This window comes from Lutra lutra, chromosome 9 (genome assembly GCF_902655055.1).
Source record: "Lutra lutra chromosome 9, mLutLut1.2, whole genome shotgun sequence".
Taxonomy (NCBI): domain Eukaryota; kingdom Metazoa; phylum Chordata; class Mammalia; order Carnivora; family Mustelidae; genus Lutra; species Lutra lutra.
In genome coordinates this window covers 25,690,632-25,713,831 of record NC_062286.1, presented here as the reverse complement: position 1 = coordinate 25,713,831, position 23,200 = coordinate 25,690,632, and the positions used below count along the sequence as shown (strand labels likewise).

Below are 23,200 nucleotides of genomic sequence, written 5' to 3'. Positions count from 1 at the left end.
TAACTTTCAGAAACTGCCAGACTATTTTCTAAAGCGATGGCCCCATTTTATATTCCAGAAGCAATGTGTGAGAGTTCTAGTGTCTCCCATTCTGGCCAATACCTGTTACAGTCAGCCCTTCTGATAGATGTATATAGTGTAACCTCATTTGGTGTTAAATCTCATCTTCCCAGTGACTCATGATGTTGAGCAACTTTTCAGTGTGGTTTTTAGTCATTTGTATGTCTTCTCTTGTGAAATATCTGTTCATATATTTTGCCCCAGTTTAAATTTGATAATTTGTCTTCTTACTGAGTTGTAAGAGATTTTACATATTCTAGATACAGGTCATCTTGCTTTGTTGAAGAGCAAAAGTTTTTGATGAATTCATTTTATCTTTTTTTTTTCTTGTGTGGATTTAGCTTTTGATATCTTATTTAAAAAATCTTTGTCTAATTCAGGGTCACAGATATTTTCTGTTCTTGAACAGGAATCAGCAAACTATAGTCTGCAGACCACATCTGGCCCACCACTTGTTATTGTAAATGTTTCATTAGGCTATAGCCATCCATACCCACTCATTTACATATCATCTGTGGCTGCTTTCTCTTTATAGTGACAGTTAAGTAATTAGGGAGATTGTATGTCCCCCAAAACCTAAAATATTTACTTTACTATTTACTTTATGGACTCTTTAAAAAGAAGAGTTATTATTTTAGCTCTTATAGTTATGTCTGTTACTGAATTTGAGTTAATTCTTGTGTGTGGTAGGAGGTAAAGGTCTAAGTTCACTTTTTAAAATATGGATATTCAGTTATTCCAGTACCATTTATTGAAAACACTATCCTGTAAATAATGGGTCATTTTCTTTGCTGCTTTTAAGATTTTCTCCTTGTCTTTGGTTTTCATCAGTTTCATTATAGTGTATCTAGATGGGGATCTCTTTGTGCTTATCCTGCTGTGGATTGTTGAATCTCTTAGAACTGTAGATTAATATTTTTCATGAAATTTGGAATGTTTTCAACCATTATTTCTTTTTTTAGTTATTATATATTTTTGTTTCAGGGGTGCAGGTCTGTGATTCATCAGTCTTATACAATTCACAGCATTCACCATAGCACGTACCCTCCCCAGTGTCCATCACCCAGCCTCCCAATCCCTCCCATCCCACTCCCCTCCAGCAACCCTCATTTTGTTTCCTGAGATTGAGAGTGTCTTATGACTTGTCTCCCTCTCTGGTTTCATCTTGTTTCATTTTTCCCTCCCTTCCCCTATGATCCTCTGTCTAGTTTCTCACATTCCTCATATTAGCAAAATCATATGATGCTTGTCTTTCTCTGATTGACTTATTTTGCTTAGCATAATACCCTCTAGTTCCATCCATGTTGTTGCAAATGGCGAAATTTCATTTTTTTTGATCAGCCATTATTTCTTCTTACAGTTTTACTGTACCTTTTTTTGGAACTCCCGTTGTTCACATCCTAGTATGTTTGATGTTATCTTCCAGGTGTCCAGTGCTCTGTTCATTTTTCTTCAGTCCCTTTTTTTTCTCTCTACAAGTTGGATGACTTATCTTTAATTTCACAGATTCTTTTTGTAATATTTTTAGACCATCTAGCAAATTTCATTTGCTGTACTTTTTAACTCTAAAATTTCCATTTAGTTCTTTTAATAGCTTGCATATCTTTGTTGATATTTACTATTATTTAGTCATTGCCATATTTTAACTTTTTAAAGCATAGGTTTCCTTGATTTTTTTGAACATATAATTATTTTGAAGTTTTTGCTATATCTGGTCCCACATGGATACAGCTTCTATTGGCTACTTTTTTTTTTTCTTTTTCCCCTGAGAATGTTTTATACTTTCCTGTTTTTGTAGCTCATAATTTTTTCTTAAAACTGACTTCTAAAAATTTGTATTATAGCAACTTGATTCTGGTTTTATTAAAATTTTCTGCAGGTAGTAGTGGTGGTGGTAGTTGTTCCATTTGTTCATTCATTCATTCATTTACTTTTTTCTTTTTTTTTAAGTAACTTTGTTGCCCTTATCTGCAGAATTTCTCTCTCCCAAAATTGTGGCTACTGATGTATCTTCTCAGCTTTTAAAAATTTCTTATAATTTGGCTTTCTAGAGTTTACCTCTGTGTCTGCATTACTTAGTGCTTCAGTAATGATTGGTTGGAGGTTGTGACTGAACACTGTGAGCCAGTAAGGCTTTCATCCTCTGCTGGTGGATTGGGTATAGTTTGGGGAGCATATTCAAAATTTGGGCCATTTTCTAGCTTGCCTCCTTTCATTTCTGTTGGGTCTTCTCCGGTCACTCTGAGTGTGCATGTGGATTTCCAGACAGCCTGGGATGTGTGATGTTGCTCTCAGGTCTCCACTTTCCCTTGGGCGTGCTCTCACCCTCCTGATTAGCTGGCATTTTGGGGGAGCTTGGAACCTTATGGGTTTCCCCGGCACATATGTGCTTTTCCCTTCTAGTCAGAAGGAGTTATGTGGAGGACATCAATCATCTTCTCGGAATATGTGAATTTATTGGGTCCTTCTGTGGCTGTCTCCTTTGCAGAATTTCCATGTTAAATTTCTAGGTAGTCCTCAGGTTTGTGGCTTGCCTCCACTGTTATGGTAATCTTAGGCTATGAGAGCTATAGGCTTTTCTGTTTCCTGCTGGTTGTGAGTTTTCTGCTCTCTGCTCCAAATCAAAGTCAGCTTCCTTCGGCAAGTAAAGCTGCTGGCTTTCACAGCCAACCCCACCATGCTGGTGGAGTGGGGCAGGGGGATAGAGAATGCTCCTGGTAAGATGCCAGACTCCCACTGTTCTTCCTAAGAAGGTCACTTATTTTACATGAATAAACAATTCTTGTTGTGTTTTTTGTCTTTGGTTAATTTCTAGAGCACAAAATGGTTGTTTTTGTTTTTTTTTTTTTTTTTTGACAATTTTATAATTATTTTTTGAGGGTGAGATTTTGTACACCTTCTATTGGGGAAGTCCAACCTGACAACTTGAATTCTAAAATCTAGGAATATTACATTTCAAAGCCAAATGCTCTTTTTTCTAATTCATAGTTTGTGGAAATACAGAACCAGAAGTAGATTTTTTTTTTTTTAAAGAAATGACAAGGAGTTGATGGATAGATCTTGATTCAAAGCTTAGATTTCTAAGTAGTATGAGCTTTTTACCTCTGTGTAGACAGATTTGCAGGCTGAGGCTAAGGGTAAGGGAATGCTGGTGGCTCTGTAGAATAGTAGACACGTTATTATTTCTTTAGGGTGAGCCACCAATTGTTGACAAAGTATTTTCCAGTAGTGTTTCTCACTTTGTAGCAATTTTAGAAAATAGATATTGTAATTATGATCATTTTACAGATAAGAAAATACATTTTTAAGTATTTAGTAATTTACCCACCCTCTCAACTTTTATTATGTGATGGAGATGGTACTTGAACCGATTTCCTCTGACTTCTTTTTTATACTCTTATGTAACTGCATCCCTACCATGTCATAATTACTTACATACTCCTTGATGATCTTAGTTTATTTATTTATATAGATAGTACTTGAAGTTAGAACAAGTCATAGCAGTCTTCTTGAATTTTTACTAGAGCCCAGATTCTTGCCTTTTGAATGATAATCACTCTTAACTTATTGAGGAGCCCCTGTTCATTCATGCAGTTGTTCAGCAAACTGGTAAGAGTCAGAGAAGGAGATATTCCATGGCAGCTTCCTCTGCCAGCTTCCTCTTTTTTTCTTACTCCATAGATGCAGATTCTGCCCAAGAAGCCCCTGCATTGCAGAGGGACTGGAGATCTGTATGATCTGTTTATTTCGCAATTGACAAGGGTAAGGGGGTCTTTCTGGGGGAGGTGCTTGGGTGCCCTGGCTGTAGCTCTATGAAGCTGGGCTAACACTTACTTTGGGAATAAACTTAAATTTAGTATTTTTAAAAACCTTTTTATGAATTCTGTTTGTCCTACATCAGTTAAGTGTCAGATTAACATATTAAAAAGCATTTATTATAATGGTGATTTTTTTTTTTTTTTTTAAGTCCTGTTCAGCACAAGTCAGACAAAAATGACTCACGCTTCTAAAATTCCAATCTGGGATCATTTAGAATATAAATAGTATTGAATATATGTAAGTAAAATTTCACTGCAATGAAAATTTTAAAAGGTTTTGGATGAACGTCTATGTCTATAGCCCATGATAGTTATTCTTTATTAATCTGCTCTGTTCCTTTTCCATAAATCTGTCAATCTGTAGAGTGAAAAAGGGACTTGTGGAAATGTCATAAACATTGTGGGTGGGTTTGGTGTCTTTTTCTTGCTGCTAGAAATTAATACCTACTTCCTTGAATTCTATGTCCACCCAAGATGCCAGTGAAATTTGAGTGGTATCGTCAGGCTGTCCTGTATCTGTGTATTAGTGTAGGTTTAAGGTGCAGTTGGTGTATCTTATGGGAGCCAAGATTAAGTTTGTAGGTCTCACTTGGCAGGTTTATAAAGTGCCAGAAGTGGTGGTATTTGTAACAGATAAGATTAAAATATTGAGGAAGAGTTTAATGCTCTTTTAAAATTGTGGAAGGATTAGGCAGATGATTGTAGCTTTGATGGGTAGTCGAGAAGACTTGTCTTGGTGATCGTCTGATGGGGTTATTTTTATATTGGAGGACATTATTATACCTGCTAGTAAAATAGCTTTGTTTACCTAAAGAAGTATTGTACATTTCTGTAATTTAAATAGATATTTTTAGTGTTCTGTATCTCTCTTATTTTAAAGTGGTCTTCTTTAAACATTTCATTTATAGATTAAAAAATTCAACAGTATGTATCTTATCCTTACCCTTTTTAATAAATGTTCCACTTTTTAGTGCCAGCACATTGGAAAACTACTTTTATTCTTATACTTCTTAAATGACTTTTTTTTTTTTTTTCTGTTTTCTTTAAGCCATAAGGATGAGTTTACCATTATTCCTGTACTGGTTGGAGCTCTGAGTGAGTCAAAAGAACAGGAATTCGGAAAACTCTTCAGTAAATATCTAGCGGATCCTAGTAATCTCTTTGTGGTTTCTTCTGATTTCTGCCATTGGGGTAAGTTCTAGATTTTAACATATCATGGTAGATAATATATACTTGTGGTTAATGGTATCTTTTCACTCTAAGCTCGGATTTTCAGTTCCTTATCACTTCCCTCGGAAAGTTTTACTTTTAGCTGCAACGGTTTAAAAGTGAATAAAAAAGTCTTTTAAAAAGGATCAGATTATGATAGATTATGGATACATTTCCAAAGGCGACTGGTATAATTGGATTCACACTGTGAGGGCATCCTTGCTTAGCCACTTATATTAGTGGGAGTTAAGATCTTTTAACCCTATTTCCAACTTGAGTTGTGTAGTAGATTCTCTGAAGTTAGTTTTTTCATAGATAAAACAAATGTTCTTCTTTAGAAGGTAAAAGAGCACTGTGTGCTATGCCAGTCCTTTTCCACATTTCCTTTTCTGTAATTAGTGTTTTTTTTCTTTCTACTTTTCCTTTGGTACTTAATTTTTGCCATCAGTTTAGAGCTACCCTCCCAGAATGTAACATGTGGGCTATTAGCATTGTGGTCTTCATTGGTAATGGTTTATAAGGGTGAGGACTCTTAGGTGATTTTTGTTATTTTGTGAATAAGAAGAGAAAGGAAACTTCACAGTGAACCGATGATAAAGAAAGACATTTGTGAACGCCTCTTTGAATAAATTTTATATTTTGATTCTTTGAATACAGTTTGCTCTCCCTTATCCATGGCTGTTCTAGAATATTTTTGAATCCTGTTCCTTTTAGGACTTCTCTCATTGGCCGGAGGATGCCAATACCTGTTCATCCTTCAGTTATTTCTTTGATTATAGAGAAAATGTAAGGCACAAGACTATAAATTTTAAGATAGAGTACTAGAATGGTCAGAAAAACATCCTCAATGAGATATAGGGACCCCTGGCTTTTATGTGTCTTAAGCATTGATTACCAGAGTTGACTCAATATTTATCTATTGTGGTTAGGCTGGTATTTTCTCTTCCATTGCTCTGTGAATGGTGTTGAGACCATCTTAAGAGAGCCATCCTCCTTTATAGATAAGTATTTTGGTTTAAGGCACTAATTTCTCATCTGAGGCTGATTATCTTAGGAAGGGACATTTGGAAATGCCTGGAGACATTTTTGGTCATTACAGTGGGGTGGGGGTTGGAAGTGGGAATGCTTTAGGCATCTACTTAGTGGAGTCCAGAAAAGCTGCTAAATAAACATCCTCTAGTACACAGGACAGCTCTCTTCATCAAAGAATTATCCTGCCCAAAATACCTAGTGCTGAGGTTGGGAAGTCCTGGTTTAGGATATGCAGGTAGCTATGTGACCTTGCCAAACTCCCTAAGAGGGTTCTCAGGGTTCTTTAATAATCAATTCTATTGGCTAGTTGGTTTGTTACCTTTGGCAGAAGTTATTTTTTATGGATTATAAGTATATTACTTAGATGTGAGGACTAGGTAGATTCTTGGAAATTCTGATATTTAGTCATAGTTGATCTTAAAAAATAAGAAGTATCATTGTTGAAAAAAGGGTATTTTCTTAGTATTGTGAATTTATGTTGGTAATAAAGCATATATCCATATGTTTTAGAATTAAAAATTCTTGAAGCATGTGTCTCGTCCCTCTTCATTTTTAAGGCTTTTATGAATCACTTCAAATTGCTTTTAGATTTAAATAATTAGTTCCTCTGATATTGTTCTTTAGAATCTGGGTTCTCCCTCAAGATGGGGTACCATGTGCAATCACAGCATAAATCACACAAAAATCCGTAGATGCTTTAAAATTGCTCTTGTCTGTTGAATCATTTTTTTTGTTTCATGAATGAATTCTAAAGCAAATAAGCCCTAATCCAAGTACTGTATTTAAGTACAATATTGAGAGAGAAAGATGAATTTTGTTTTGTATTCTGCCTAGGTTCTTGGAAAGTTATTTAGGCCTTTCGATCTCCTGTGCTGTAGAAAAATTTGGCATTTAAATTATAAGCTAGGATTTCCTGGTGACAATTAGAAATAAGAACTCAAAATTTTCAGAGATTGGTAGGTGTTAGTTAAGAGAATTGTTCAGAGCCTAAAACATATTTTTATTTACATTTGGTGGTTAAATAATAGAACTTTTCCAGGTGTTTATTTTTTTAGTATCACTCTCACTAACAATACTCATTAGGTGCTTACTTTGCACTTATGAAAAGCACTGTACTGATTCTTGTTAGGAAATTTGATGAAGATCTGGGGATAAGTGGAAGGTGTTGCATGGATGCTATTCCAAGATTGGTAGTTTCCCTTTACAATAGCAATAATAACCATCATTCTTGTAAAGTAGGATTCATTTTCTATTTTATATGCCTAACTGAAGTAATACGAATTTTTGACTAGTTATAGGTTAAAATAAAATGTCTTAGAAATTTTTGTATTTTTCAAGTTTCATGCTCTGGTGGCATTGGTCATCTTTTCTAAATTTTAATGAATGTTATACTCCCATTTCAAAAATCAAGCTTTTTCTTGTGAGGGTATTTCTTAATAGTTCTTCCTCTTCTTCTTCTTCATCTGCTTCTGCTGCTTCTGCTGTTTCTTCTTTTTTGTTAAAGATACTGTATAGATTGATTTTACCATATCAAAGTAATGATAGCACTGAATTCTAAATCATTTCACAGGAAGAATTCAGTTACTCAAATACTCAGAGATCTTAAAAGTTTCATTGAGTTGAGCTGTCAACATCCTTTACATTTCTAAATAGCTGATTTTTGGAGAAAAATCACTTACTTGATTATGGTACAGTTGACAAATTGCTCAGATGCCTACAGTGGAATTTGTTTTGTTGAATAACAGAGTACTAGCAGTGACAACATTTTTCATTCTAGTCATTATTTCTGTTATGTCCGGGTTCTGTTAAAAATAAGGCAAGAGATTTGGTGATAGAGACAGTGATTGGAAGGGTTTTGCCTGGTTGATTTTACTTATTAACCAGTGTCCATTACAAGAATGACTTTTTTTTAAGTGTACTTTGCTTTAAAGATTTTCATCTTTCAGATCCCATTTAAATTTTATGTGGACTTGAAAAAGACATTAGAGAGAGAAAAAGTAGAAAGATTAAAATATTCTCAAATTTTCTTTTTGGGTTGAGAAAGCTAAGGGAGAATGGGTACCTAGATTCTATTATGCCCCTTCTTTCTGTCCCTTCATTTGAATACCCCACCCTAACAGAAAAAAAATCTTCACCATTTCAATTCCTGTCTTTTATTTTATCATTAGTCTAATCCACATGAAAATTCATTAGTCAGCCCAATAGGGTGATGTTTCCTAGTAACACTTTATGAACTACCTCATTTTGCCCTTCCTGCTACTACCAGGGCTTGTGGTATAAGTGAAGGACATTTGCTGCTAGTATTTGATTTTTACTGTGGTTAGGTAATGTTGTGTCCATACTTTTTCTGACCAAGTTTTTTTTCCTCTAAGATGGCTCCATATAAGAGAATTTTTATTGGGCCTATTTTAGTTTTTCTAATTGTAGAATTTTCATTCTGTTTTCCTTTCATCTTTGCTCTTCTCCACATATATAATATATAATATTAATATTTGTACTTTCCTGATCTTGAAATTTATATTTTCACATTTAGATCATTGACAGCTTTCATTAACATAATTTCTGATTAACTTCTAAGAAGTTTCTAAATGAAACTGCATCTAACAAGTTGATTTTTTTAAAGTTGATTCATTCTACTTAATTTTCTTTTTATGGTGGTTTTTTTTTTTTTTTTAAGATTTTATTCATTTCATTTGACAGACAGAGATCACAGGTAGGCAGAGAGGCAGGCAGAGAGAGAGGAGGAAGCAGGCTCCCTGCCAAGCAGAGAGCCCGATGCGGGGCTCGATCCCAGGACCCTGGGATCATGACCTGAGCCGAAAGCAGAGACTTTAACCCACTGAGCCACCCAGGCGCCCCTCTTTTTATGGTGGTTTTAAGTACAAATTGACTTTAGTAAATTTACTTGGTAAATGTTAATGATAAATTATTTTATTAAATACGAATAAATTTTACTGCACTCAATTCAGCAGTTTTGGATTTTTACATAGGAACTTTTATTTGTATAGGTTTATATAATTTCTTCTTTTATTTGTGTCACCTATCAAAAGTAGCATTCCCCAGAATATTTATGAATTTATATCTTTATTCAGATTTCTAGTTTAATTTTCCATAACAAGTGATTATGCATGCCTGCTCTTTTTTCCTTTCTGTTGCTAGTCTCTTAGGTACTAGGGTGTTATTATTTTCTAAATAATTTCAATTGGTTTGAGTATAAGTTAGCTAATTCCTGAAATACATCTCATCCAAGCTTTCATATTTGTCTTCTCAAATTTTATACATACTAATTACACATACTTAGGTTTTTGATCTTTTGAGGGAAGGCTAATACTTTTTTTTTTCTTTTCTCATTATAACTAAGACTTTAGAATGAAAGGACTGTAGTTTTTCACGATTTCAATTATGAATGTCCTTAGTGTGGAATGACCTAATAATCTATCTCATAGGTTGTTGTGAGGATTAACTCAAATAATTGAAAATGCTTTAACATATAAACATAAAGTGATTAAGTGAATGTGTAACAGTACAATTTTTACTGGACATATGTCTGAAAGTCTGTTTTGTTCACTAATCTTTTTGGGGGCTTTAAAATCAACTTTCCAAGCTCATTGTTTATTTCTGCAAACCAGTGTATAGCTTAATGTTGAGGTATTTGCTATTTTTTTTAATTTTTTGTTTTGAGGCACTTAAAAAGCAGTGTTGGTTCTTGTACCATTCATTGTTATGTTTGTCCTCATTAGTTGATTGTTGTGTGTTGAACAGACATCCCTGGAGCTTACTCTCCACACTCTGTGAATCCACTCATTAATCACCAGTCACCTTTGGAGATGGGAAAATTACTTACCTGTATTTCTTTTTCTCAGAAAGCGTGCTCTGGAATGGATTCACAAATGAGCTACCCTCCTTCCCTCAAAGAGTAAGGTTTCTGCTTTACAGGATTTTTTTTCTTGGGTTATTTTTCCTCTCATCTTTTGAATTTGAAAAGAACTGAGGGAAGGCACCTGAAGAAACTACTGACATACTCACTAGGGGAGTTCCAAAGCTTGTGCTGCCCCTAGGGGCAGTGTCAATGGCTCTTAAAGCTAGAAAGCTCATACTTGGAGTTGAAAACAGGGGCTCAAAGAATCCATTTTCCCAGTGTACCTTCTGAAAGGATAAGTTTCAGGTAAGTAATTTTCTCTTACTATGTGATATGCTTTATTCATACTTACAAAAGTATACAAGTCCAGTTCTCCAGGTACAGAGGCACCTGTGTTGCTCAGTTTAGATGCATAAGCTTTACTGAATGTTCGAAGTGTTATAAAACAAAATGTCTGCTTGTGAGTTAAACATGAAGTCATAATACATCAACAGTAAATATTTGATTAAAGGTGCATTTATGAACAGGGTATTGTGCTAGTGTTGTCATTTCTTTCATTTCTCATTAAATAAAATCTTGATAAACTTCTTTTTGATAATTAGATACAAAAGATTTTTTGCAAATTCCAAGAGGTGTGTAACTAAAGTGGTGTGTGTGTGTGCATGCGTGTGTGTGCACACACCTCCTATTTCCACCCCAACGGATAGGCTAGGATGATGGAAACTATTTACTTTGAGGTAGATGCTTTCTGTATGTATATTGACCAGAATGAATTACTCAGGTAATTTTTAAATGCTTGTATAATTTTTAAAAATTATTCTAAGTTGAGCTGTTTGAGTAAGATACTTTTTCAGTGTAGTAGCTCTATGTAGTGTGAATTTAGCTACTTAATTGATACATTATTTAGAGCTCATAAAATATTTCTATTTGATTCTTCAGCTACAAAATGCAAACACCTAAAGAGTAGCAAGAGGTAGATAGCAAAATGTTAAACATTTCCTCATCGATTTCCTGTGCATTTTGTCATTCTTTTTAAATCACATGTTGATTTGGTATTTTAAAGTATTCAAAACATCTTATGTATTTTTTCTTACTTCAGAAGTAGTTTTTAAGTCAGAGTTACAGTGAAAATTGTCCGTATGAACATGGCAGCATTTCTAAGTATAGTTGTACTTTCCACTTGTGATTAAGGCAGCTTTGACCAACTTCAGTCGTTTGAAACAGCAGCTCTGAACTTGGAAATAAGCAGAAAAGACTTGAGTAGAAATGGTTATCAAAAAGTACATGCATTTTTCTGTACACCTGAAGAATAGCAGTTTTCAGATTAGACAGTTACGTCCCAGTCACAGGGATTATTGACAGCTAAAACTAACAGCTATCTCCTGAAGCAAGAAAAAGAGAATGTATTAGTATAAACCTGAAGTAGTTGAGGTTCAAAAAATATTCATCTTGATTGCTTCCAAGGATATTACTCTTACTACAGTTGACAGTGAGTCAGAAGTTTCTTGTCTAAGATTAATAATTTGTTTGTTATTTCACAAAAGATTTGGGGCAACTCTGTCAAAAGACCTTTGAAATCCAAGTAGAAATTTAGTACCGGTGAATTGAATCAAGAAGTTATTGCAACAGACTTTAGATTTGACTTTGAGCCTTCCAATAGCCATATGGCAAGTAGGAAAAATAGGGTCCAATTATATAGTTCTCACTATTAGGTAGGAGTAAGTGTGTACATTCTGTAAAGAAAAACAAAACTATACCTAACTCTAAATTTTGAAAGAAATGTCTAATGAGTTAATTAATATAAGGGCATTGAGTAATGAATTGTCACTGTTTAAGAATTTTTTTAGTGCAAGGATTGTAATTGATCTCATAGTTATGGTGACATGTAGTAATCCTTAGTGTTTATAAAACTGGTTGTTATATTAAGAAAGCAGATAATTGTCTCAGAACCTTATTGCTTGATTCTAGGATATCATGAATTATAAGATGTAATACTGATTTAATAGAAGCTCTTGAGGGAAAATAAGAACTGTTACATGAGTAATCATATGTATTAATGTGTGTACAAAGTTAAAATGTGAAAGTTAAGGAAATACAGTATAGTCTAGAAAGATGACCATCAAAGATGATCAAAACCAACAAGTAAAGGAAGTGTGGATAACTGTGATGTGTGCTTTTATCCAAAAGAGAACACCAAAAGAGTTTTGTTATTTTGCATCACTCATCATTTATAAGATGATCATTTTGTTTTAGTAAGATAGAGAACTTAAAAATCATAAGTATCCAGCCAAAGAAACCCATCTTCTCAGGTGTGAGGATAATAATTTTATATGTGAACTTTGCTCTAAAAATGAAGCACAAGACACAGAATGTGTGCATACATGACTGGTGTACTCATATACCTTTCAAATGTATTTTGGTGAATCTTTAAAAATAGCTAAATATAAAAGTAATGAGTTCTAAGAAATATAGGCATCACAGATATACAAATGTAGATGTGTCTGAAATACAACATAGTCTGTGGAATAACATACCACAATTATTTATGAATATGTTTAACTTTTGGTTTTTATATGACTATAATAGGGAGCCAGATTTATTACCTGAGCCTTTTGTTTTCTGTCTTCTTTTCAAGCTTCTTCCAGCTTACCCTCTGTTTCTTGGAGAAAAGCTAAACGTGAATGTTCTGTGCTTGTACTCTTATTGAGATTTTATTTAGAGCAGGACAATTGTATTTATCCTTTTGTGCCTCCTATTTTAAGGCACTTGTATCGATCTTTTTTCAAGTAGAGAGTTTTGTAAAAATGAGATAAATTTTTTTATTGATGTCATAAAAATCACATGAGCCACAATATATCTCTGACCTACACATTTTTTTTTCTGTAATAGAGATCAAATCTTTGCATTTATACAGCAAAAGCTAAGCTTTCATTGATTTCATTGATTTGTTACACTGAGATAGTTTCCTTAAACCAGATTTCCTTGAATCATATTCTTTGGGTTTACCTTTCATTACAGAGTGATATAATATGTTTAACAATGCTTCTAACTTTTAAGCTGTTTTGTTTCCTTAGTCTTTTGTATTGCTTGTGACTTTAAGGTTCTACAGTTTGAAGTAGTTTTTAACATCATAAAACACTGGTGATATATCATTTCTTTATTACTTCCCAAATATGCCTTTTATTTTTATGTACAAGGGCTCTTGGGAATGATTCTCTCAGAGGCTTAAGCTGTGCTTTGCCTTCCATGAGAACTGAAATTATTTGGTAAGCGCTTGCTTTCTTTTTAGCTTCTAATTTTTCCCTATTTTATTTTGTACATGATATTTGTTTCAAGGTCAAAGGTTCCGTTACAGTTACTATGATGAATCCCAGGGGGAGATTTATAGATCCATTGAACATCTAGATAAAATGGTAAGTCTTTCAGGTGTGGGGTTTTAATGCTCTAAGGTATTTTCTTTGATTTTAGATTAGTGATTCAAGACTTAATATGTTGAAATATATAGTGGACTAATAATTCTTTCCCTGTCTTTATTTAATTAAATGTGCAAAATATAATTTACAATCATATGAATATTGATTATAAAATAATCCCTTTTCTATTAGTTGAAATTTCCTTTATCTTAATTTTATTTGATTAGTAAGACAAAGAAATATAGATTTTTAGATGCTATTTGGGGGAGTGTTTCAGGTTTAGGGATGACAGGATACTAATGCCATTACTTATTTTTAAGCAGAAACAACCGTAGCAAATTCTAAGTTTATTTTATTATTATATTTTTTGGCCATTTGGATTTTCTTAAATGGCATTTCATTTTGTTGTTTAAGTAGAGAATTTAAAAATATGATTGTATTCTTATCTGGCCCGGTAGTACAACAGACACTGAATCCTGCTGTCATTTTCCTTAAACTAGTATGGTAGTTGGAGTAATTGTTTTCATATTTGATAAGTCATGCAGGTCATTTTGTGTTTTTAAACTTATAAACAGAATATTAAATATAGGAGGTTTATCACTTATTGGCTTTGACTTTTGACAGATCATTTCAGTTCTCTAGTCTTCAATTTGTCATCTCAAAGATGAGACTTGAAATAGATGGTCTCTAAATTGTCTTTAAATCTGTCAGACTTTAAGTCTGTGATATGTTGAAATCAACTTTACCACTGTTTGAAAAGTTTATGCATATGTTTTAGTACAAGACTATTTAGTCTAAAGTAGATAAAACATTTTAGTGAGGAATCTGGATCTAAAACCATAGGTAGGTTATATCTTGTATATTTTATTAAAAGCCAAATGGAATGAATGCAAATTTAGTTACTCAGGAGATTTTATTATATGTAGATTTTATCATATTTAAATTTATCTTGTTACTTAGATCCAATTATAGCCTAATACTTTTACCTTTCGAATTTTGTTTGGACTTAATCTACTGACTTTTCTTTTGGATTTATGATGTCACATCAATCATTTAATCCTTTCCTGGCTTCTAGTTCTCATCTTACTTTTCTGAGGCGTAATTCTCAGTCGCGTCAGAAAACTTCTGATTATGTCATCATTTGTTTTCTTCATGTAGCAAGTGGTTAATGGGTGTCTCCTGTGTGTCTGGTATTTTGTGAAGTATTGAAGACATTAAGAAGATAAAACATTGTCTTTCACTTAATGGAACTTTCAGTGCAGTCGTTGAACAGACTTAGAAGCTATTCCTATATGGAGCTGTAAGAGTTACTTAGGGCACATACTCTCCTTGTTGTTCTGTGAGGATGATATAGATGTGCCTACCTTAGGGCTTTGGCCCTTTTTGTATGTAACTGTGTGACTTTGTGGCTTTGCTCAGCTTTACCTTCCCAGCAAGACGCACTGACTATCCAGTTTAATTTTGCATCATACACTCCACCTTCTTAGCATTCCCAACGTACCTTACTGTGCTGCAGTTTTTCTTTCAACAAACTAAATATCCTACTCATTTATTATAGTTTTGTTAGTCAGGATATTTATTTTGTTCTCCAGTGTATCCACAGTGCTTAGAATAGTGATTAGAACATTAGTAGGTGCTCAGTAAATACTTTTCAAGTGAATGAAATAATGAATATAATCTTCCTATATACATAATTAAATTAAGTGAATACCCTAAGTGTAATATGAGAAAGAAATAAGGAGAAAGTAATTTATGATAAACTAATAAATTTTTAATACTATAAGGGCCCGAATTCTAACTATATTAGAAGACACTATGAAGTAGATGCTTACACATTGTATCATTACTATAACAGCTATTAATCCAAACCTAAACAGGTATGTTTGTGACTCATATTACTAAGGTGCATTGCTGGGTGACTTGATTTTCCAAAATGGTGAGCAATTCCTAGTAAAGTTGTAAACTAAACAAAGTACAGCCTTCCCTTACTTTATATGAATATGGCCATTCCTTGGAAATCTGTATATTAAAACCATGTAAAACTTATTAGTATTTATGTATAAAATAGAGTTAAGGGTCTAGATAATTATTAGCAGGTTTTTTTTTTTAAGATTTTATTTATTTGACAGAGAGAGAGAGATCACAAGTGCCGAGAGGCAGGCAGAGAGAGAGAGGGAGAAGCAGGCTTCCCACTGAGCAGAGAGTCCAATGCGGGGCTCGATCCCAGGACCCTTATATCGTGACTTGAGCCAAAGGCAGATGCTTAACCCACTGAGCCACCCACACGCCCAGGTTTTTCACCAATGTAGACATATCAAGAGTGTTATGGGATGAGAACAATTATTTGTGTGTGGGACTATCTTGTATTATAGGACAATCAGCATGCCTGGATACCACCCACTAGTATCTTTTAATTATTGGGACAACCCAAAAATGTACCCATAGTTTTCCATTATGCCCCTACAGTAAACAGTTGTTCCATGACCTTACCCTACTTAAGTATTAATTACTGTGTGACTTATTATCTGTTGATTTGTTTGGTGATAATCTCTCCTATTAGACTGTAAGCTTCATGAGATCAGGATCTTTGTCCATTTTGTATCAGCCTTTCATTGGGTACTCAATATATGCAATTGTTGAGTGGATTGGTGGATGAATGGGCTGGAGGTAGTGGTGAGAAATGAAGCTAGAGATCTAGAACAAGCTGTTTATTTTATTTATTTTAAGGGTTTTATTTTATTTTTTGTTAGAGAGAGAAAGAGAGCGTGTGCATGTACAAGCAGTGGGAGGGAGTGGCAGGCAGAGGGGAGAAGCAGGATCTCCGCTGAGTAAGGGGCTTGATGCAGTAATCCCAGGACCCTGGGATCATGACCTGAGCTAAAGATAAAGGCTTAACTGATTGAGCCACCCAGGCATCCCTGTTTTTTTGAAGATTTTATTTTTATTTATTAGAGAGAGTGTGAGCACGAGCAGGACAGAGGGAGGGGGAGACACACGAGCAGGGAGCCCTACACGGGGCTTAATTCCAGGACCCTGAGATTGTGACGGGAACCCAAAACAGACACTTAACTGACTGAACCACCCAGGCATTCCTAGAACAGGCTGTTTAAAGGATATTAAATAGGAAAATGGTAAGATCAGATTGTATTTGAATAGCTCGTACAGCTGCAGTGTCACAGGTGGCAGACCACAGGAGGGAGGTCAAAGGAAAAATGGGTAGACCATTTTGGTAATCCAGGTGACAAATGGTAATTCAGACAGTGGATGGGGTGGTGATGGTGGAAGAGAGGGACAGAGTGGATATAATCAGTACATATAAGAGACAAATTGATGATGGGACTTAGAGATTGATTGAACTTGCTGGGAAAGGAAGTATCAAGAATAACTCCTAAATGTCTGGCTTATGCTGCTGGTTGGGTATTGGTACTGTTCACTTAGATTTAAAGCCCAAGAAGATAGGACTGATATTTTAGGAGGTAGGGAAATCATAAATCACATTAAGGATATGTTATATTTGCTGTTGCCTTTAAGATATCCAAGTGGAGATGTCAAGTTGGCATTTGGATTTTCATTTTGCCAATTATTTTTTAGTGCATTTATAGTTCTAGGCACCCTTGGTGTTAGGGCAGTAAACACACTTACTCTTACTTACACTTACTTACAGAACTTTTATTCTAACAGGAGGAGATACATTAAAAAAAAAGAGTAAGGATATATATGTATATACATATACATATACATATACATATATATCCTTACTCTTTTTTTTAATGTATCTCCTCCTGTTAGAATAAACGTATATACATATATATATCCTTACTCGTTAAAAACAAGTAACATATATTTATAAATATATATATATATGTTAGTTTCCAAAAGTGATGTGTGCTGTACAGAAAATATTGAAAGGATTTTGAAATAGTAAATGATTCAAGTGATTGGTGGTTAAGTGGTTGGAGAAAGACTGCCCTGAGGAGAAACATTAAACTGCGATAGAGATAAGAAGGACCAAACCAAGTAAAGATCAGAGGAAAGAGCATTCTGGACAGAAGGACCTGCCTGTGCGAAGTCCTTAAGATAGGAAAGAGGCTGAGTGTGAAGGGGAAGAAAAAAAAAAAAAAGGCCGGTGTTGCAAGAGTATGGTAGATAAGGATAAGAGTGGTACCACCTGTGGCAAGAGGGATAGGCAGAGGCCGGATAATGTAGGGCTTTATATTCCAGGGTAAGAAATGCATGTAAGTACAAAGAAATGATGTAGTTACATTATTTTATTTTATTTTTTAAAATATTTTATTTATTTTTGAGAGAGAAAGAGAGAGCACAAGATTCGGGGGGACAGAGGAAGAGGGAGAAGCAGACTGAGCCACTCGGGCACCCCTAGTTACATTACTTTGGAGGTCATTCAGAAGGGCTCTGCTACAGAATTGACTGTATTGGTTGTAAGCCTGGGGAAGAGGTCTGGAATAAGTTCAAGAGGTCTGGAGTTAAGTAACAGACATGTAGATGGTCAGAGAGATTGTCTACTTATAGTAATCCTTAACTTTGTCTTTACAATTTCAGTCACCCATGGGACTTTTTCAAAGTAGACTTGCCCATAGTGCCCCTGGAGATGTGCCTTCAGGTAGTGTGGAAAGAGTCCCAACATCTTTTTATTCCTAAATTTGTTTTGTAGGTGAATTTGCACTGTCCTGCGATGGCCTCTAATCTGTTGAGTAGAAGAAATTTCCTATTTATCTCCTCTTGCTTTCTGTTCAGCTCTTTAAATCATTTGCCAACTTTAATTAGGCAGCATTTAATTTTGCACATGTAAAAATTTGTAAATCCGTGAATTAAGAGAGGTGTTTTCTCTAAAGTATTAGTTTATCTGGTACTCTGAAGTCACTGAACATAATAGCATCCTTTGGAAGTCTTTAGAACTGTGGGCACATTTAAACACTTTAGTATTATTTTACTAATTATTCTATGTGTTATATATAAACATCCATACTTAACTATTCTTTTAGCCTTTCTTCTAATGCTATATTGATAGCTTATATTAAGAGGACTAGCTTTACTTACCTTTCTTGAGGTATATTTTTATTAGACAGATAGACCTTGGTTTCCTACTTTGGGGCAGAACAAAAAGGGTAACAATTACCCATTGGCAGGATTCTCATAATTCTATAGTTATTGCCTTTTTTGGTAGCTTCTAAGTCTTTGAAATTAGAAATTTTTGCTCAAAAAGGGTACACAGAACCAGTAAGTTTAATATTGACTTCTAAATCTGCATCTGATTTACCTTACTTTAGATGTCCAAAATCAGGGCATAATTTTTAAATTTTTATTTAGTCTGGAATATAATTTCTGAATATTAAATATTTGCTTCTTGTTAACACATTTGAATTTAATATTTGATATAATATTTGACTTGGAGTCAGATTTTTGTGGTCCCTTTCTGTTTATATATAGAATTTTCAAATGGTTCGTAAGTATTCTGTTCTTTTATTAGCATGTTGTTAATTCAAGTTGTAAGTCACTTCTGGGGGTTAAAGTGGATTAAAATAATAAGAGTGGATAGGTCTATACATATAGTCATGTATGTATGTTTATATATATGTGTTTTTATATATATATGTACACTCACTATTAAGCTCTTATATAACGTGTTTTCTTAATTGATTAGTATAACCAAATGGTGACTATCCCTCTGTATATTCCTTTTCTAAAGTGCCATTTTATGTTATAAATAATTTCATTCGAGAACCAGTATCTTAGTTTCTATATGCAGTCTTTTCAGAGCAAATATAATTGGAAGTGTTCTCTGTATAAAGTATTAAAACATGTTATCAGTTCTGAATTGTAATCATTACACATTTTGAAAGTTTGATAGGATGAAAAATTATTTAGGTATAAAATCTTAGGTATAGTCTTTTCAAAATTAGTATGTTAATTAGTTTTAGCTCTTTTTTTGTTATCAGAAAAGTCTTATTAAATAGAGTTACTAAAATAAGTAAAGTGTTTCTAGGTTCCAAAGCAAAATAAAAATAGCTGTTCCTCTTACTACAAAATAATTACGTCTCTAGCATTTGACGATCTTGGAATGGAGTTATATGAAAAAAAAATATGTAAAGAAAAATATATAGGAAAATAAACTGGATCTTCCAAATGTTGTAAGTGGGGAAAAAAAGTAACTAGTTACAGGAGATTCTAAAAGTGTTATATTAGTATTGGCTGCTGATCATGTTTTTGGTAATTAGAACTTTGTAATTTCAGTAATTACAAAGCAGAACATATTTTAAGACATTCATTTTTGTGAACTTTTGATATTACATACTGGAAACATTAACCGTACATAAGTACATACATATATGTTTTATATATATATATCACATAATCATGTTTGTTTTTTTTTTTCCGGGCCACTTTTGATATAGACCAATATTTCATTATGGACATTGCCAAATTATTTATGATTTGGCAAAGAGACTCTGAAAATGTCATTGTAGTTATCCTTACAATATGTTTTCCTTCCAAATTTATTAGTAGTCACTTCATTTAATTTGAACTTCAGCTACCGTTCTTTCTTTCAACTCTTTTGAAAGTGAAATTGTTCAGATTTGTGTACTTATACTTCTTTCTTGAACTCAAGCCAATAGTTTCTTTAGTAGTCTTTGGTATAAGGTTTTATAATATCATCTTTTAAGATAGCTACTTATTAATATATTGCTTCTTAGCACTGCTATCTTTAGGGTGATTTTTTTTTTCCCATAAAATTTCTTTGACTGTAAGATTTTCTCTTGATGCCTCTTACCAAAAGCAGACAGAATATTTCCTTTTCCCACCTTGTCCACCTAAATGTACATCCATCTCTCCAACATAAATATATATCCTTACTTTAAAAAATGAGGCCTACTCACAAGATAATATGGTGATTAATTAAGTGTTCATAATAAAAAGACCTATGGTTCTAGTTCTAATTTCTTAAACTCCTCTAAAATAGTTTTGTTTTTTTTGTGTGTGTGTTTGTTACTATAGATGGAGATTGCTTCTGGCGATAGTATTTAAAATTAAATTTAAATTAAATATTTTATAATGTACAAACTTTTAAAAATTTTTTAGAAGATTTTACTTATTTATTTGAGAGAAAGAGAGAGCATAGAGGGGAAGTGAGAGGGAGAAACAGACTCCCTGATGAACAGGAAGCCCCAATTCAGGCTTGATCCCAGGATCCTAAGATCATAACCTGAGCTGAAGGCAGACGCTTCACCAACTGAGCCACCCAGGTGTCCCTATATATATACTTTTTTAAAAGGGAAGATCTTTGTTGTCTTATCAGAGTCCTGAATTTGCAGCTCTATAAGTTAAAATTGTTCAGTTTAGAATTGTCAGTTGGAATTTAACATTACAAGCTTTCACTCGTTGCTTAGAGATTCAGCATAATGATGGATTCCCTCTGCTCTTGTTCCCCCTCACAGTACGGAATTAGCTTTCAATCTGAGGATTTCTTGCTGAAGCCCCTAAATTTCTCAGAAACCCAAATCATGATGGATATTGGCTTTTGGTGTTTATGATAACGCTTTTTATCTTAGATCTTCACTGCTTCATATTGGATTTAAGTTCATGTGAACAGATTCTCAATATGCTAGGCCGTAGGTAAAATTTTCATCACCTGGACTTCAGATTCATTGATCAAGTATTTTAAGTAATAGAAGAGTTAACTAAGCTTAGTGGGGAAGTACTTTGTTTCTTCATCTTGGAATTTTGGCTGTTGGCAGTAGTATCAAATTAACATTTTCATCTTCTTGAAATTTTGGTAACTATGATTTAAAAGTTGTTAATATTAAGATATAAATATATACAAAAGTATATTTGCCAGTGTTCTGTATTACTTAATAGATGCCCTGTCTCTCATTATGATTATTGCTATAGTTTGCATACTTTGTGAATTTTCCAATTGGAGAATTTCACTCTTGAGAAAAGCCTTATTTTTTCTCTATATCCCTTCTTTATAAAACTGCATACTTGTTCATTATCTTTATTTGTCAGAGAATGATTGTAGTGGAATTGATTCTTGCCCTAGTAGGTACATAATACACTTTAGGGGATTAAATATTTAAATTTTATCCCTTAATTTCCATCATCTCAATTTTTTCTTTCCCCCATTGTCATTTAACCATTATATCTTAATTTCAAACACTTTATTTAGTAGTGTCTTCTCTACATTCATAACTTTATTTTATATCTTTCTATATGAAATTTCTTGAATTCTTTGTTTTTAACAAATTTGATCATTAGTTTTCCTGTCTTTGAATTCTTCATGTCAGCATATGAATGTGGTAAGTTTGTTCAAAATGTACTTTAAGATTTTAACATTAACACGTACCTCAGAACCTCAGTGTCACATAATATATTAATGAGTAGAGTTCTATTTAAAGTAAGCTGTCCTAGACTTCATCCAAGAACATTAAAAGTTCTCTTAAAATGTGTGTACCAATTATAGCTGTGAGAGTATTTAAAGAATTGTTAGTATGTCTCTTATGCTGCATGAAGCAGACTAGTGAGTGAGAAAGAACCTCAGATTAGAAATTCAGAGGCAAGCTTTTAACCTTATTTATGCCTTAGTTCCTTCATTTTTAGGGAGTTATATCTTGATTATCCATATGTGGGGAAGAGATTTGTGTAACTCCATCTCTGCCTTACTGCTTGGTTTAGAAATATATTTTGTGATATTCTTTGAACCAGAATTATGGTACTAATTATTTATCTTAGGTTTAATTTTTAAGTTTGTTCATATTTCTCTGAATTTGCACCAAATGTCACTGGAGACTATTGACTTGGAAGTCTCCTAGTTTGCAGAGGGAAACAGCTTAGCATTAAACACTGATTGTGGACAAGTCTAGAGTGGCTAATTGATGTGCAGTCAATTGAAAGTTGATTACATGCACATACCTGTCTTTTCCTGTTTGCAGGAAAGTATGATGATGTTTATGAATGACTTGAATGCTCTGAAAACAGGTTCTTTATAAAATTAAATTTTGATGCCACCACTTCAGTATTTTTATATCACCTACTGATTACTATCATTTTTCAGATGAGTGTTCATCTGATTACTCTAGATGCTTTTCCACTGCGGTTGTTTTAAAACATATTGAAATATAATTTAAAAACCACACAAAATTTATCAGTTGATTCCCTAGTTAAACCACCATTTACATTTCTCTCAGAATATGTTAATCTGGTTTATAGAACACAAATGTAAAACATTTTACCTGAATAAGAAACAAGGTAAGATAATTGGTGAATGAAAGAGTGAGAATCATTGATTTATTTGCTTGATTAAAATTGCTCTATATTACTGTATTATGAACACATTATTTGAATGCATTTGCAGGGTATGGAATTTAGTATGAATAAATGTCCAAGTCATAGTGGTTGTTTTAATAGTAGTCCTAAAATTTTTTGATCCTGAATTAAAATCTTAAAAATAAAGCATTCCAATTGAAAGTATAAAGAGATAAAAAGGTTTCTTTCTTTCTTCTTCTTTTTTTTTTTTTTTTTAAAGATTTCTTATTTGAGAGAGCATGAGCGGGAAGGGAGGGCGGGAAAGGGACAGAGGAAGAGGATCTCAAGCAGACTTCCTGCTGAGTGCAGAGCCCATGGCCAGGCCCATTTCCGGGACTCTGAGATCATGACCTGAGCCAAAACTAAGAGACGCTCAGCTGACTGAGCCACCCAAGTACCCCAAGAGATAAAAAGCTTTTAAGATAATTTGGCTTTCCATTATTTTGCTTACATGAATAAAGCTATTTGTTACTGGGAGACAGGCCAAT

The 23,200-nt window shown here is 33.7% G+C and overlaps 1 protein-coding gene across 1 annotated transcript in view; it reads left to right on the top strand.

Moving 5' to 3' along the window:
* Window positions 1–23,200, top strand: part of MEMO1 (mediator of cell motility 1) — a 123,482-nt gene that overhangs the window by 86,805 nt on the left and 13,477 nt on the right. The window contains 2 exon segments of the mRNA XM_047744152.1: window positions 4,927–5,069; window positions 13,315–13,391. Coding sequence (XP_047600108.1) covers window positions 4,927–5,069; window positions 13,315–13,391 — 220 coding nt within the window.